This window comes from Myotis nattereri (assembly GCF_964212035.1).
Source record: "Myotis nattereri genome assembly, chromosome: 3".
Taxonomy (NCBI): Eukaryota; Metazoa; Chordata; class Mammalia; order Chiroptera; family Vespertilionidae; genus Myotis; species Myotis nattereri.
In genome coordinates, this window is record NC_138077.1 from 205,521,810 (window position 1) to 205,538,584 (window position 16,775).

The 16,775-nt window shown below is 39.8% G+C and overlaps 1 protein-coding gene across 1 annotated transcript in view; it reads left to right on the forward strand.

The window, feature by feature from the left end:
- UBR4 (ubiquitin protein ligase E3 component n-recognin 4) overlaps positions 1-16,775 on the forward strand; it is a 110,656-nt gene that overhangs the window by 9,975 nt on the left and 83,906 nt on the right. The window contains exons 11-25 of the mRNA XM_081086402.1: positions 176-293; positions 1,256-1,443; positions 2,387-2,546; positions 2,653-2,738; positions 6,935-7,104; positions 8,275-8,557; positions 9,181-9,316; positions 10,211-10,290; positions 10,993-11,121; positions 11,746-11,928; positions 12,083-12,205; positions 12,296-12,525; positions 13,924-14,045; positions 15,265-15,362; positions 16,520-16,677. Of these exons, the coding sequence (XP_080942528.1) occupies positions 176-293; positions 1,256-1,443; positions 2,387-2,546; positions 2,653-2,738; positions 6,935-7,104; positions 8,275-8,557; positions 9,181-9,316; positions 10,211-10,290; positions 10,993-11,121; positions 11,746-11,928; positions 12,083-12,205; positions 12,296-12,525; positions 13,924-14,045; positions 15,265-15,362; positions 16,520-16,677 (2,264 nt within the window). The remainder of the gene's footprint in view (positions 1-175; positions 294-1,255; positions 1,444-2,386; positions 2,547-2,652; positions 2,739-6,934; positions 7,105-8,274; positions 8,558-9,180; positions 9,317-10,210; positions 10,291-10,992; positions 11,122-11,745; positions 11,929-12,082; positions 12,206-12,295; positions 12,526-13,923; positions 14,046-15,264; positions 15,363-16,519; positions 16,678-16,775) is intronic.

Sequence of the window (16,775 nt, forward strand, 5' to 3'; positions counted from 1 at the left end):
GGAGTGCTTTTGTAGGGTAAAGCAGAGAGTCATGAAGGGGGCTATTAGGAGAGCTACTCCTTGGATCTAGAAAGAAGAGTAAGACACAGAAAAGACTTTCCAAGTGGTGATGGGATGAAGTAGGATGGCTCCAATTTTGTGGTTGTCAGTTACACAGACCTCACTGTTTGCCTAGGCATGTGTCCTGCAGCGTCAGAGGAAGGGCTCCATGAGCAGCGATGCCAGTGCCTCTACTGACTCCAACACCTACTACGAGGATGATTTCAGCAGCACAGAGGAGGACAGCAGCCAAGGTAGAGTCTCTCTTTTCTGTCTCCCAGGAGATCAGCTCCAGAGTGCAGCGGGCCGTTTCCCAGTGGTTCCTGTCGTTTCCTATTTACCATTTTCTCTCAGCTGCCTAGCCTGGATCTTGATTTTATGTGTACTCAATAGTGACATGTTATTTAAGAGTAAGTTGAGCTGTTGAAGACCAAACGATAGAAACTGCTATAAGTAAAGCCCAGATTGCTTTTCATTCCTTTTCCTCCAAAAATCAAAATACATCTCAGTTTATATTTCTTTTCATGTTAACCCATTTTGTGAACTCTGCTCTGAGCTTTCCCACTGGAACTGAAAAGGTTGTGAGGTGCTTGGTTTGGCTGTTGCCATAGATGTGTGGCTTGGGGAAGCTTTGGGAGAGACTGTTGCCGTGAACTACAGGCAAAACTAGCATTTCCTCCTGCCTCAGTTTGGAGAAAGATTGAAAAAGATAAGTATCTCAGATTCTTTATAATCAGGCCTGAGGGACGAATGTACAGTATTGCGAAAGGTACGAATCTTATCTTGGGGTTTACAACTATAGGCAAGTAAAAATTTGCTCTAGAAAATATTTGCTTTGTGGCCAGTAAAATAAAGTGAGATTGGTTTTCTTCCTCTGTTGGGCTCCTTTAAAAAAAAATCAGTTGGTAACAAAGGGAAAAAAAAAAATCTGTTTTATTAAGGAATAATTTACATAAAGTGCTCCCATTTTTTGTATATGTTTAGATGTTTTAAAATTTTCAATTACAGTTGATGTACAATATTATATTAGTTTCAGGTGTAAAAACATAGATGAGTTTTGACAAATTTATGCAGTTGTGTAACTACTGCCACAATCAAGATATCCTTGTATTCCTTTTGACTTAGGTACTTTTTTTTACGAAGTATCTATATGATATACTAACAGTTTAAATTTAAAAAATGTATTATGTTTGTTGGTTTTTTTTTCTCTGTTCAGATGATGACAGTGAGCCTATTTTGGGGCAATGGTTTGAAGAGACCATCTCCCCCAGTAAAGAGAAAGTGGCACCTCCACCTCCTCCTCCACCCCCTCCTCTGGAGAGCTCTCCAAGAGTTAAAAGCCCCAGTAAGCAGGCCCCTGGTGAGAAGGGCAACATTTTGGCCAGTCGCAAAGATCCTGAGTTGGTAAGAGTGGATTTCTGAGATTTAGGGGAAGGAAAAATGGGAGAAAGGGCATGAAAAGCAGATAATTTAACTAAAACATTTTGTAGGATGGGTAATTGTAATATTTAAAGGTATTTTATCTTAGGACTTAAATGTATCAATTATGCTTGATGGAATAACTTATACTCTTGGTGGTGTTTCTGTGATTGAGGGTTAATATCATGGTCTTGGAGTTAGAAGTGATTTTTTCAATTATATGTCTCTTACTGGCTCTGTTAGTTTGGGCAAGAGTCTGACTTCTCCTTGCCTCAGTTTTGGTTTTATCATATGGGAGTGATTGTACCTGCCTTTAAGGGTGTTGTGAAGACCTCTTAGCATAGGTCTGGTACATAGTAAGTTCTTGCTAACTCTTTTTCCAACCAGTATTTATAGATGATGTACTCTGCGTCAGCCCCTATTCTGAAGCTGTATTAGCAAACAAGTCAGATACAATCTTTGCTTTCATACAGCTTAGTCTAGTCAAGGATCTGGAATAAAGCATTTATACAATAATTCAATTTAATTGTAATAGAGCAGGAAAAGAACTAAGAATTCTATAATGATGATATAGGCCTCAGAATTGAATATATCAATAATACCCTAGAACTGGACAAATATAGATTGTAGCAGAGAAAGAAGTGAGTCAGTCTATTTGGAAAATCCCTGTCTTCATACAATATTTTGTGAAGTCTGTTATACTAAACTGGCATACTGTTTTGTGTAATTGGTAGAATTACATGGGAAGGACTATCATAATTAAACTTAGTCCTGATGTAGGAATTTAAAATCTGACTTTTTAAATTCATTGTTTATTATAAGCATGAGGCCCATGGGCATATTTTACTTCTCTTTGTATTCAGGATTTGTAGGGGCTCTGGGCTTCAGAACCTGATATGAGTTTTTTTGTTTTTGTTGTTCTTTTTAGTTCTTAGGTCTGGCTTCCAACATTTTGAACTTCATCACCTCTTCCATGCTGAACTCTCGGAACAATTTTATCCGAAACTATCTGAGTGTATCTCTTTCAGAACACCATATGGCCACCCTGGCCAGTATCATTAAGGAGGTGGACAAAGATGGACTCAAGGGTCAGTAGACAGGATATCTTTTTCTAGGGGAGTTTGGCTGTCGGCAGGGTGGTGTGATGCATCAAGCAGCTGCTTGAATAAATTGGTTTTCCCGTTTGTCTCCAAGGTTCATCAGATGAAGAGTTCGCTGCTGCTCTCTATCACTTCAACCACTCTTTGGTGACTTCTGACCTTCAGTCACCTAACCTGCAGGTTTGTGTGCACTATGACTGGTCAGGCCAAGAGCTCTTCATCAGTTCTTGGCAGGCTGCAGTTGTTCTATTGCAAAGGAATGCAGTTTGTCATGGAATCCCCACACTGGAAAGAGTTTCTGAGAAGGATTCTAGTATGTCCCTCTGCCTCAATTAGGATCATTTTAGGGAAAAGAAAGTGTCACTCAGGAACAACTACATAATTCCCAATGACTGTCCTAGTAGAAAAGTGGACAAAATAAACAAGAGGGCAGTTTATTTAAAAAATAGAAATGGCCAACAAACAGGAAATGTTCGTCATTAGTAATCTTCAGAAATACAAATTAAAAGGTGTGTTTTAAAGGAATCAGATGACAGGAGATAGATGCTCTCTTATACACTCCTGCTTGCAAACCCACGACCAAAATGAAGTCTAGGTTCTTGATCGTGGATTTCTAAATCTTAAAATTTTCTCTCCCTACTGAAGTACCTGATGTTCCGAATTCTAAATCTGAAATTTCTCATTTCATTAGTTTCATATATGTATTTATTTTTGCATTTATTGTTCTTAAATGTTAAAATTATTGTTTTTAGTTTTTATAGCAAATGACATCGTGATCTGTGGAATCTTTTTAGGCTTTTTTCACTTAATATTATTTAGTAATAAACTGCCAAGATCCATCTATACTTTTGCAGTTCTTGTTTTGACTGCTATATAATATTCCACTGTCTTTGTGACTATACCAGTTTATTTCCCATCTACTCCCACTGACAGACCTGTGGGTAGTGTCAGGTTTAATTGAAATTCCAGGTGTTGCTATGGTCTTCTTGTACATCTCCCTGTTCTCTTGGGACTATAACTAGGAGCAGAGTTGATAGGTTATGGAGTTTGTGTGGCCTTAAGCAGATAATGCCAAACTACACTTCTAAGTAGCTGTACCAAATTTTACTCCCACCAGCAATGTGTCAGAGGCATGTGGATTCACATTCTCTTCCAACATTTGGCAATGTCATATTTTCAAAACTTTCTTAACATGGTCACAGTGGTTCTCAATCTTATTGTGCATAAGGATACCTGAGGATTTTGTTTAAAATACTGATTCTTAGTTACTGCAACACTGCCGTCGCCCAGTGGAATTTGGTAGATCTCCAATAACTTGCCCTACTATTTTGAAAAGTTTTTTGTTACTCTTAAGATTCATTCAGTAGATTCTCAGAATCAAGACACAAGTCAAGGATTTGAACTTGCCCCCAAAGGGACAAAATTCAGGAAGCTATTTCAAGAGGTTAAAATTGATTCTCATAATCCCAACCTATTTAAGAAATTCTTAAAATTTTTCTTTTGTTGAAAAAAATAATCATAAAAGCTATTTATACTTACCTACTGTTACATGAAAACGTTTATTTTTTGGAGGGGCAGGAAAGAGGATATAAATTGAGTAGAAAAGTTGTTGACCTATATAAGATGAAGGGAAGGAAATGCTTCAGTTAGTAGATGGCCAGCAGTACTTCTCAGATTGTATAGGGTCAGGGTGTCTTCCAAAGTTACCAGTTCCTTGTCCAGATCTGAGTTTATATAGGAAAGTTTCAGAGTTCATAGACTTGGTCTTTTCTTGCCTAAACTTGTCCAAATAATAGGGAAGAAACATTTTTCTCTAGAGAATAGTTCTTTTTTTTTTTTTTTAAATATATTTTATTGATTTTTTACAGAGAGGAAGGGAGAGAGATAGAGAGTCAGAAACATCGATGAGAGAGAAACATCGATCAGCTGCCTCCTGCACACCTCCCACTGGGGATGTGCCTGCAACCCAGGTACATGCCCTTGACCGGAATCGAACCCGGGACCCTTTAGTCCGCAGGCCGATGCTCTATCCACTGAGCCAAACCGGTTCGGCGAGAATAGTTCTTAAGATTCCAATAATGATGTTGTCCTCTTAGCATTTTAAAAATAATTACAGACCTTGTGTTGACATGCAATCAGATTGCCCACAGCTACTGAAGAAATCCTTAAACTTCCCTTTTAATTTGATCTCCAAACATCGGACTTTAAATTTTCCCCCCGAATTTCATAGCTATGATGGAAGAAAGTACAGGGTGGTCAGTGCAATCTAACAATCTTCTATTGAGTTCCCTACCTCAGATATTGTTTCTTTGGAGTAATGTACAAAGCCACGTTACCTAAGGTGCTGTGAAGGGCAACCAGTTAGGGGCGACCAGGCCGGCAGAGGGAGGCAGTTGGGGGCGACCAGGCTGACAAGGGGGGCAGTAAGGGGTGATCAGGCCGTCAGGGAGGGGAGAGTTGGGGGCGACCTGGCCAGCAGCGGGGGCAGTTAGGGGTGATCAGGCCTGCACGCAGAGTCAGTGAGGGACGATCAGGCTGGCGGTGGAGGGGGCAGTTAGGGGCAACCAGGTAGGCAGGCAGGTGAGCAATTAGGAGCCAGCAGTCCAGGATTCTGAGAGGGATGTCCAACTGCCACTGCCAGTTTATGCCTGATCCCCGGGATTGGGCCTAAACCGGCAGTCAGACATCCCCCAAGGGGTCCCGGATTGGAGAGGTTGCAGGCTGGGCTGAGGGAAGCCCCCCACCCCACCCCTGTGCACGAATTTCATGCACTAGGCCTCTAGTATTGTATAAAATTAAAGGAATATATATTAATCATAATCCTTTCACCAAATTCATGATTTTAATTTGTGCATGTCTTCTTCTAGTCCCCCTCCATATAGTTTGCATTGTTTTACAGTTGTAATGAGAACATTGATACATCTTGATTTTTGCCTTTTCAAATTATATATATATATTTTTATGTTTACCTTGCCACCATGTGGCTGCATATTAAACATTTAGATATTTTTCCTGGTTTTTTATTATAATAGTGCTCCAGTGTCTATTTTTTATATAGCTCAGACATGTTTATTTTTTTTTGAATCATTACCTTGAGTCAGGGATTGAGAAGTCGTTCATATGTGTGTTGAGCATAGCGATTAAGAATGTAGGTTTTAGAAGTAAACTTGGCTTTGTTACTTGGTAATCTTGTGGCTTTGGTTGAAACCACTCTGAGCTGTTTCCCTCATCAATAAAATGGAGCACATACCTACCCAACGTTACAGCTCTGAGCATTTAGTGTGATAGTGTATGTAGAGCGTTTAGCCTACGGTAACTGCCTGGTATGCGTGAACTACTTGTGATATCTTTAATGTTTTGAATAATTATTTCCAAGGAATGAGCTCCTCTAGAATGTTTTATAAGAATATAATTTAATGTGGCAGACTTAGAAGTTTATCCTGTGTCCTGAGGTAACCGTGATTTGTGTTTTCTGAAGCCAAGTGAGAAAGCAGGCTTTTGTCTGCTTTTCCATTGCATCCTGCTCAGTTTGTGTGTGTGTTTGGGAAGATAACTTGCAGCTTAGATAACTGAGCTGAATGTAAAGCTCATTTGAATGACATGCCTCAACTGGAGGCAGACAGCCCTGATTAATTCTAGATGCCTTGACATCTTCCAGGCAAGTTTCCCTGCTAATACTGTTAATGTAAGTTGTTAGACCTACAACGTGTTGTATCTTCCCCCTTTGAGTGTTATTTGTAGCATGTAACTGATTATGAAAGAAAAAAATGTTAGCTATTTCAGTTCAAGTTATCTTTGGAAAGTACAGACTTTTCATGTTCTATCCATTTAGAATATTTCCCTGATTCTACCGTCTCAATGCATTTCTCCTTTTTCAGGACCTCATTTCTGACACTAATTAATGATAATTGTTAATGGGGTTAGGTTAGTAATTTTTTCCTTTATATTTTTGTCATTTGTTGAATGAAATGATCTTTTTCAAAACTACTTCTAAGTCTGAATTTTTGCATCCTCTTTTATTTAAATTACTCCTTTCAGTGTTAAAAAGTAACATTAGCCGAAACCGGTTTGGCTCAGTGGATAGAGCGTCGGCCTGCGGACTGAGGGGTCCCGGGTTCGATTCCGGTCAAGGGCATGTACCTGGGTTGCGGGCACATCCCCAGTAGGAGGTGTGCGGAAGGCGGCTGATCGATGTTTCTCTCTCATCGATGTTTCTGGCTCTCTATCTCTCTCCCTTCCTCTCTGTAAAAAATCAATAAAATATATTTAAAAAAAAAAAAAAAAAAAAAAAAAAGTAACATTAGAGAGCATGAGTAGCCTTTTGGCCTCATTTGCTGACCTTTTCCTAATGGTCTCTTGTATGTCGTCCGTGTCAGAACACACTATTGCAGCAGCTGGGAGTTGCTCCTTTTTCTGAAGGCCCGTGGCCCTTGTACATCCACCCTCAAAGCCTCTCTGTACTGTCACGCCTCCTGCTCATCTGGCAACATAAAGCCGCTGCTCAAGGTGACCCTGATGTCCCTGAATGCCTTAAAGTTTGGGACAGGTAAGAAAATGCCAGAGGAGCCCTGTGGAGAAGGTTATTTACTTTTTCTTTGTAGTGAATCTGTACCTCTGAGGATGTTCTCTGATGATAGTGTTGAAAGTGGTGAAGGTGGAGGAGTGTGTTTCTGAGGGAGAGGGTTGGGGGAAGATGTGCTGTTTAAAAGACAGAAGTACATAAACTATGGTCTAGAAACAGAATTCCTTCAGCCAGGAAGGGATTTGGTTGCAATTATGAGATAGAACCTAAATCATGAACGTAACCAATTTTATCCTGACCTGGTTTTTTGATAGGGAACAGGGAAGCCAACTCTGTCTGGTTGTATTGCTTTCAGCAAGAAACCACTGAGTGACTCGCAGTCTTTTTTGGACAACTTTTAAAGAATTTTTTTACTTGGGGGAAGCTCAGATTAATTATCTAAATCCTCTTTAGATGGACCTATATTTGCATTTTTGTTTACGTGGTTAGGAGTCTTCAAAGCAGTTTATTTTCCTAAAAGGCTTTGCTTTTCCTCTTTTTACGATCAAATAATTCTAATGTTGGATTGAAGAAATCATAAACCCCTCAAATGCCAAAGACCCTACATTTTTCCTGGTGGAATCTTGCAAAAAGGCCAGGAGGTAGTGAGGGGAATGTGTGGGGGAAGCCCTTATTAAAACACAAATCTCTATTCTGATAGCCAAAGGCAGCAGAAACAGTTGGCTACATTTATTCCTTTTTTGCATAAAAGCTCTTCCAACAAGTTCTGAATAGCAGAGGTTTGAGTTATTTTAGACTATTATTATGCATTGATTAAACCTGTACTATAAACTAAAAAAATTAAACTCTAGAATCAAAGTATAGGGCAAAGTAATAATTGTTTTTACCTGACCAGATTTGTTAATTAAAAAAAAAATCACCACCTTTTGGGAGTTGGCAGTTCTTGTCATTGTCACAAATGGCTGAGCTGGTGTTAATGTTCCCGTGGCCTCCCTAGACATTGCTGAAGGTTCTTGTGGATCCATCTGGCTTTTTTGTAGCCAAGATTTAGTTTTTTCTTTACATGTGGCTTTTTGTCTTCCTCAATTTGCTATCTTAATGCCTGGGTTAACTCTTCCAGCAATTAACACTGTAACACTTCGGGGATTTTCTAATTTTTTTCCCAAATGGACATATTCTCCTTTTCTCTGGTAGGTTTTTGTTGACAATGAAGCAGAATGCCTTGCAAGGGGTGGTGCCCAGTGAGACAGAAGACTTGAACGTAGAACACCTGCAACTGCTCCTTCTCATTTTCCACAACTTCACTGAGAAAGGCCGGCGGGCCATATTGGTCCTTTTTGTGCAGATCATCCAGGAGCTGAGTGCCAACATGGATGCCCAGATGCGCTCTGTGCCTCTCATCCTGGCTCGCCTTCTTTTGATCTTTGATTATCTGCTTCACCAGTACTCCAAGGCCCCTATGTATCTGTTTGAGCAGGTATGATGGGCGTACTCTTTTTGCTTTACCAGCTGTTATTGAGAGTGTTTTCTTCTTGAGTTACATGATATAAGCCAAAATGACCTGCTCAGTTTAGGTTTAGGGTGTTCATTGTGGCAGGCATGTGAGTAGCCCTAGGAAGATCACTAGGACTTGTGTTTGTGCACTCCCACTTTATGTTTAGCCAGGAGCAATAAATGTAGCCGACTTGGTTTGATGTGTTTGTTACAAGTGGATTATAGGCTCTGTTCACAGGTGTCCTTCTTTGACTTAACCTTGCTTTGTCTAGCAAGCACAGTACCCTGAGCATCAGCCCTTAGTGAATATCTGTTAGTGGTTGGATAATGGTCAAGGAGTAAATTTTATGGTTCGGTGAATTCTTCTGTAGGAATCCAAAATGAGGATGGAAGGGCCAGTTAAGGATTATTATACTCAGCATTTCTTAAAATGTTTCATTTTACTCCAGCAAAAAGATGCCCCCCAAAAGAAGTCCCTGAAAAATCTGAAGATTTTATTTTAGTTATAAATTCCTTAAACCGTGATACATCAGTGTACATCATGCCTGGAGTGAGAAGCAGATGGCAACTGTGCATTCTTCTTACTTTGAGTATTTGTTTTAAAAGGTGCAGCATAACCTGCTCAGTCCTCCTTTTGGTTGGGCAAGTGGATCCCAAGACAGCAGCAGCCGCCGGGTGACCACCCCCCTCTATCATGGTTTCAAAGAAGTAGAAGAAAACTGGTCCAAGCATTTTTCATCAGGTCAGACAAAAGACTGTCAGTAAGAAACTGAGTCATTGGTTCTCATGGGCAGGAGACTCCTTGAGGATCTTTGCTCATTAGTTTGTCTACTGCCTTGGGTGACAAGTACCTATAGATTCAAAACATTTTCAGAAATAGATGCTCACATCTCCAGCATTTATTTTAAAACAACAAAAACACACACATTGAGATACAAGAATTAGAGTCCTTTTGTCTGCCACTCTAGATGATTAAATTTAATTTCTCTTTGGATGTGGTTCTAACTCATAGGCTAAATTCCTTTTGGGTCAATATTCAGAAAATAATGGGAGTCATGACATTCTGTGTGGTATTCCTAGTTGCCCATTCTTTTGATGAGGTGCCTCTTGTGTGCATTTTTTAGTATGAGTTTGCTCTTATCATGAGGATTGTGAGATGTTTAGAGTATTCTGTGGAAATGTTCAAGTGTTCGTTTGAATTTACTATCATTTGGATCTCATTAGTCCCTTTGGTATTGGGGAAATAGTATTTAACTTTAAGGTAGTCAGTCTAATGATACAATTTTGTTGATGAGCTTGGTAATAGAGCATGTTAGTTAACTCGTAAGTAGTAGTTCTTATCTGGGGGTGATTGTGCCCCCACTGCCAAAGGATATATTGGTCAGTGTCTGCAGACATGTTTAGTTGTCACAACTGGGAGGCTTCTCCTGGTATTCAGTGGATAGAAGCCAGGATGGTGCCAGACATTCTACAGTCTGCAGAACAGCCTCCTATAGTGGAGTTATTTGGCCCAAAATGTCAGTAGTGCCATGGTTGGGAAACCCTGTTCCAAAGTGTTTCTTGGTTTTTACATTTTACACTTATTAAACAGAGTTGAGAATAAAATACTTTTTTTAATAAGCACATTATTTTTCAGATGCTGTGCCACAGCCCAGATTCTACTGTGTCCTGTCCCCAGAAGCCTCAGAGGATGATTTGAACCGACTCGATTCTGTGGTACCAGGAATTTTAAAACCCCATTGTACATGCGGGTCAGATGGTTTCCACCAAAAGCAGTCTGTCAGGGGGAAAGGGAATGACTGTATGTAATGAGGGAATTTGGTCTGTGTCAAGGTTTGAGGTTATTCTGAAAGGACAATGCTATTTTGAGGTTTATTGGCTGGGCTCCAGTTTTGCTATAGGGGTTGTCCTTCTTGGTGGTTGACACCTCTGACACGTGATTCCTGAAGACTTTTAGCATTTTCACATGCCAGTATTTTAATGGATAAACATAGTTGCCTTATTCTAAAGCCTGCACTGTGTGCTGACAATGGCTTATATGAGGGCCCTGAGTGGGAATCTTTCTGTAATAAGAAATTATTAATCAGAATTAGATGAACTCTTTTGTCAGTCATGAGGTTAAAACAGGGGTGGGCAAACTTTTTGACTCGAGGGTCACAATGGGTTCTTAAACTGGACCGGAGGGCCGGAACAAAAGCATGGATGGAGTGTTTGTGTGAACTAATATAAATTCAAAGTAAACATCATTACATAAAAGGGTACGGTCTTTTTTTTTTTTTTTTTTTAGTTTTATTCATTTCAAACGGGCCGGATCCGGCCCGCGGGCCGTAGTTTGCCCACGGCTGGGTTAAACGATAGTGTAAGTAGTAGGAAAAAATATTTCCAAAAATAATAAATGATTGTCTTTCTTGGTATTAGGCATGTGATGTTCTCTTCTCCAAGCTTGTCAGTTATGATGAGCTTTATACTGCCCTGACATCCCTGCTTGCAGCTGGTTCCCAGCTTGACACGGTCAGGAGAAAGGAAAACAAGAATGTTACAGCGCTGGTAAGACCATGGAAGCCTCGGCTAGTTATGAATTTTGGCCTTTGTTTGATAATTGGTAGCAGTTCTACCAGAAATTTCCTTCAGTATTTCTATGTCATTATTCATCTTAGAGATAATTTTGTCATTTGTTAGCATTGGGAAAATTGTGACTTTGAGAGTTAACGGCAACCTACGTATTACATATCCTGTGAGTGCTTAATGGGTGATACCAAAAGCCTCACACTTGAAACTTTTTCTGTGGTCACAGCAAGGTGTCTCTCCCTCTCTCTCTAGAAGCCTTAACAGCAGTCAGGCCACAGAAAAGGCCAGCTGATTGTGGGCCTGCCAAGGAGAATGTCCTGCTTTCTTTTAGTTACTTGTTAAATTGTTTGGAGAGCCCAAGTTGTCTCAGAGCAGCTTTTGTGGCCTGTGAAGTGTGCAGAATAAGGTGCAAATTATTTGTATGTGCTTTCACGTTTTCTGCTTTATTATTAGATATATTCTCTAGAACGACTTGAGAGCCAAATCTCAGTTGAAAATCAGGACTATTCTGCTTTGAGAGTGGTGTTTGGAGCAGTTCTTACCATTAGGGAGACCTTGAGGCAGTGCCACTACCTTATTTACTGCTCTTTTTGCTTCTTCCAGGAGGCCTGTGCCCTTCAATATTACTTTTTGATACTGTGGAGGATCCTAGGAATTTTACCACCATCAAAGACCTACATGAACCAGCTGGCCATGAACTCCCCTGAGATGAGTGAATGTGACATCTTACACACTCTGCGGTGGTCTTCTCGCCTGCGGATCAGCTCCTATGTCAACTGGATAAAGGTACCACAGTGAAATGTAGAGCTTGCTGCTAAGAAATAATATTCAAAGCCAGTGTTCTCTGTGCTGGTGGGAACTTTTAAATGTAAAAGTAATGAAAACTTCAGACTCTGTCTATATTGATCTCCTGAACACTTTTTTCTTGCTGTCCAAATAGGATCACCTTATCAAACAGGGAATGAAGGCTGAACATGCTGGTTCTCTCCTAGAACTGGCTTCCACTAAGTGCAGTTCGGTGAAGTACGACGTTGAAATTGTAGAGGAATACTTTGCTCGACAGGTATGTGTATTCTGGATTCATAGTGACTGAATTTGGCTTTTGCCACACAGCCCTTTGCCACAACTAATTAATATCTTGTTATTTTTAAAGATCTCATCATTCTGTAGCATCGACTGTACCACCATCTTGCAGCTCCATGAAATTCCTAGTTTGCAGTCCATCTACACCCTTGATGCTGCTATCTCGAAGGTCCAGGTCTCCTTGGATGAGCACTTTTCCAAGATGGCTGCTGAGACTGATCCTCATAAGTCATCTGAAATCACCAAGAATCTACTCCCGGCTACACTACAGCTCATTGATACCTATGCGTCATTCACTAGGTGTGATGGGCTGCCTGCCCGGAGGTGGTAGAAAGGGAGAATTTAGATCCTTGGGTAGTTTACTAGTACTTTCTTCAGGAGCCTGAAAATTCCAAAAATTGAACTTTGTAGTTCTAAGTACTATTCACTCTTCAGATCCTCAATGATTCAGAATTTTGTTGGTTTTGTTTTTATCAACTTAGATTTTTTTCTTTTCTTTCTTCTCTAATATGAAGGGGTATCTGATGAGGGAATTTTTGAATAGTTCAGTAAGAATGAAGAGAAAGTTTAATTCTTATAAATCTTTAAATGTTTTCTAGCATTTTACTTGTAAGATACAAAGAAAGATAATGTAATTTTTCCAAGCATGGTCATTTCTTCCATTATTTACTAAGATGAAGCTCTTTAAATGCTCTTTAAATTTTATGGTATGTAGTTAGAGAAACAAATTTTTAATGAGTTAGAGTATATTAAAATCCAACGCTTTCTAATAAGCATGGCAAATCATATGCCATGTAGATTTGTTTGTTCTTCATGATGTCTAAATATTTTGGAATTCATTTTCAGTGTATAAAAACTAGGAGTTTATTCACAAATCAAAATTTCTGGCCTTTTACGTTGAAAGAGCTGGCAGAACTGGGCCTGACTTGCCACGGATCAGTAACAAACCAGAGCTGAGGAGTAACCACTCTTGTAGCGTGCTCACTGGGCACACAGGGGTTTTAAGCTTATTCCCTTTTTCTGGTCCCTCTAGGATTTCATTATTCAGCTCCTATTCTATTGGGCTTTTATGTTAAAAGGGACTTGGGTCTTTGTAAAACTTAAGTAATGTCTTTTAATGTGAATGCCTTCCAGTAGAGGACTGTTGCTTGAGGCAAATTTTTGGACAAATAAATATGAAGTAAACATAAATAATAAATATGAGAGCTTGCTGTGTGCCAAGTGGCTTTCTAGGTGCTGGTGTATAGCAGTAGCAGAGCTAGGGGTCTGCCTTCTGAGAACTTATGGTCTTTAATCTGGCCCATTAGGCCAATAATTTCAAAATGGAACTGTTAGTAGATGTTCCTGGGCAAGTGAATTTGGGAAGTGCTGGGTAAATAATATTTAACAGTTTTTAAAACTTCTCAGAGACTTTATATATTTCCAATCTTCCAAGGCCAGGGGGAGAGGGGTTGATATAGTATTCACTATTTCCTGAACTCATTTATACTGGAATTGTGCTTTGGGAACATTTGAGAGGATGGGATGTTCTTTGGGAAAGTTACCCATTGGAATTCTTATGAAACCAGAAAGGGGCAAGAGCTGTCCACTATATTTAACAGATTAGGAGACGGGTACAGGTTGTCCAGAGTTAGTTTCTCCTAACTACAATGGGAGTAGATTCCTTCGGCTTTTACATATCCCCCATTTTCTCTTCAGAGCCTATTTGCTACAGAACTTTAATGAAGAAGGATCCACTGAGAAACCTTCCCAGGAGAAATTGCACGGCTTTGCTGCTGTTCTGGCTATTGGCTCTAGTAGGTGCAAGGCAAACACTCTGGGTAAGTGTGCTTTTGCATAATACTGTTATTACAACCAGTACTGCCACTTCCTTCCCTCTTGACCTGTCTACTGGCATTTTCCATTTATTGGAACCTTTCTGTGCATCCAGCTCTGACAGGTTTATTGGTTTAGATCTTCACAATAGCCCTATAAGTGTTGGTATCATCCCTTTCTACTCATAAGGAAACTGAGGCTTAGAGAAGTTATTTGCCCCTAAACCTATATCTTTGCAAGGGTTAGAGCTGGAATCCAAACCAAGATAAGTTGGTTCTAAAGCATCAGGCTATTTTGTGAGCACAGATCTTTGTTCTTTTTTTCAATTATAGAAATTAGGAAGACGAGCAGACTATTGTTTCATGCTTGGGAAAACCTTCCCCGACCTAGGAATGATCTGGTAGAAATTTAGGATGGGGAATCAAAAGAACTGGAGTTAAGTACAGTAGTTACCCTTTAAAATTTCCAGCCATTTGTTCCTGGCCAGTTTGGCTCAGTGGATAGAGCATCGGCCTGTAGACTCTCAGAGGTCCTGGGTTCGATTCTGGTCAAGGGCACATGCCTGGGTTGCGGGCTCGGTCCCCAGTGGGGACGTGTAGAAGGCAGACAATCAATGATTCCCTCTCATGATTGATGTTTCTATCTCTTCCTTTCCCTTCCTCTCTGAAATCAATAAAAATATATTTAAAAAACAACAACTTCCAGCCATTTGTATTTTCCTGAATTTCAAACTTTAAATGCTTTGGATGTTCAAATATTCTCACTTTAGAAATTAAATTTTACTACTTCCTTGAATGCTGTTCTTTATGATTTATGCTGTTCTTTATGATTGTTCAATTGAGATTAAGCAGTTAGATAGTTCTTGGACATAATATCGCTATTGAACTATCCATCTAAGCCAGTGGTTCTCAACCTGTGGGTCGCGAACAATGAAAATACATCTTGCATATCAGATATTTACATTACGATTCATAACAGTAGCAAAATTACAGTTATGAAGTAGCAACGAAAATAATTCTATGGTTGGGGGTCACCACAACATGAGGAACTGTATTAAAGGGTCGCGGCATTAGGAAGGTTAAGAACCACTGAAAGCTATCTTAGGAATTATTTTGACAGCTAGAGCTGTGATGGTCCTTTTCTGCCTTTGGACCTGGCTTTTAAGATGCTGTGCCCTATTCTTTTTCTCTAGTGATGATTCCTTGTCCTTTTTGTGGCCACCAGGTCCAACACTGGTTCAGAATTTGCCATCATCAGTGCAGAGTGTGTGTGAGTCCTGGAACAACATCAGCACCAATGAATTTCCCAACATCGGATCCTGGGTGAGTGTCTGTCTTTCCAGGAAGCACTAGCCTGTCTGTGTTCTGTTCTTATTCTTTAGGCTGAAACTAGCTACCAAGGGATCTTAGTATGCTCCAGTAGTATTTGCTGTGGCTAAATCACTGATCAAAGCCTTGAATTATCCATATGGGACCCATGTGGTCTTTTGCTAAGAAGTGTGTGTTCTTGTGTTACAGGACAGGTACTCTGTTCCTCTGAGCCTCAGTTTCTTCATCTGTTAAATACAGATGTGAAATTAAGAATATTAAATGTAAAGTGCCTTGCACATGATCTAGCATGAATTCTCAGTAAATGTTAATTCTGTTTCCTTTTTAGCTTATGTCAAAACCATGCTACTCTTGTTACAATTTTATGGGGTAGCTTTTAGGTTCTCTCGGCTTTTAGAAGACTGTTTACTCTTCTGTCAGTTTACTTGAATTTTGTGTATTCTCTACTCAGATTACCTCTTAACAGATTATTACAGTTCTTTGGAAAAGCCAACTATTATAATCTTATTATCCCTGCTTTGTAATTGTGGCTTCAGTTTACATTACCTAGAGCTTGTAATACAAGGATAATTAAGATATTTGTAATGGAGATCCAGATGCATTGCAAAATCTAGATCCTTCTCAGGTATTCAAGACAACAGTTTTCATGTTGTGAATATACAGTTGACCCTTGAACAACTGGCTTGAAATGTGTGGGTCCACTTATAGGAGGATTTTTCAGTTGGCCTGAACAGTTCAATTTGGCATTGTTCAAGGATCAATCCTGGTGTATGAGGAGGACTTGACTGTAGTTATATGCAGATTTTGGAATGCATGGGAGATCGGTGCCCCTAACCTCCAAGTTCATCAGGGCCAACTGCAGTATATTCCGGTTATTTGGAAAGTGATATTGGGCATTTTAACTTTTTATTAACTAAATTTTAACTTTTAAAATATTAAATTAATTTTGTACTAACAAGTTTGTACCTGCTCCCTCCACTCGACCAGCTTTCCTTCCCAGGATGTATAGTGTACACTGAAGAGAGCCATTGTCTGTAAACCTCAACAGCGCCTTAGTTTATGTTAGCTTGGTTTCTTTTTTTTTCATGTGAGAATTTTATCCTGGGTAGGTAGATGGCCTGTCCATTCGTGTCTGTTTTGTCTCCATTCAGCGAAATGCCTTTGCCAATGACACCATCCCTTCAGAGAGTTACATCAGCGCTGTGCAGGCTGCTCACCTGGGAACTCTTTGTGGCCAAAGCCTGCCCTTGGCTGCTTCCCTGAAGCACACCCTCCTCTCTCTGGTCAGGTTGACTGGGGATCTTATTGTGTGAGTACTTACTATGTAGCCTGAAGTGCTCTCTATGCCTGTATTCTGTCATAGCTAAAAAAAAGGCATGGGTGTTTTTGAAAAAAAATCTACATAAT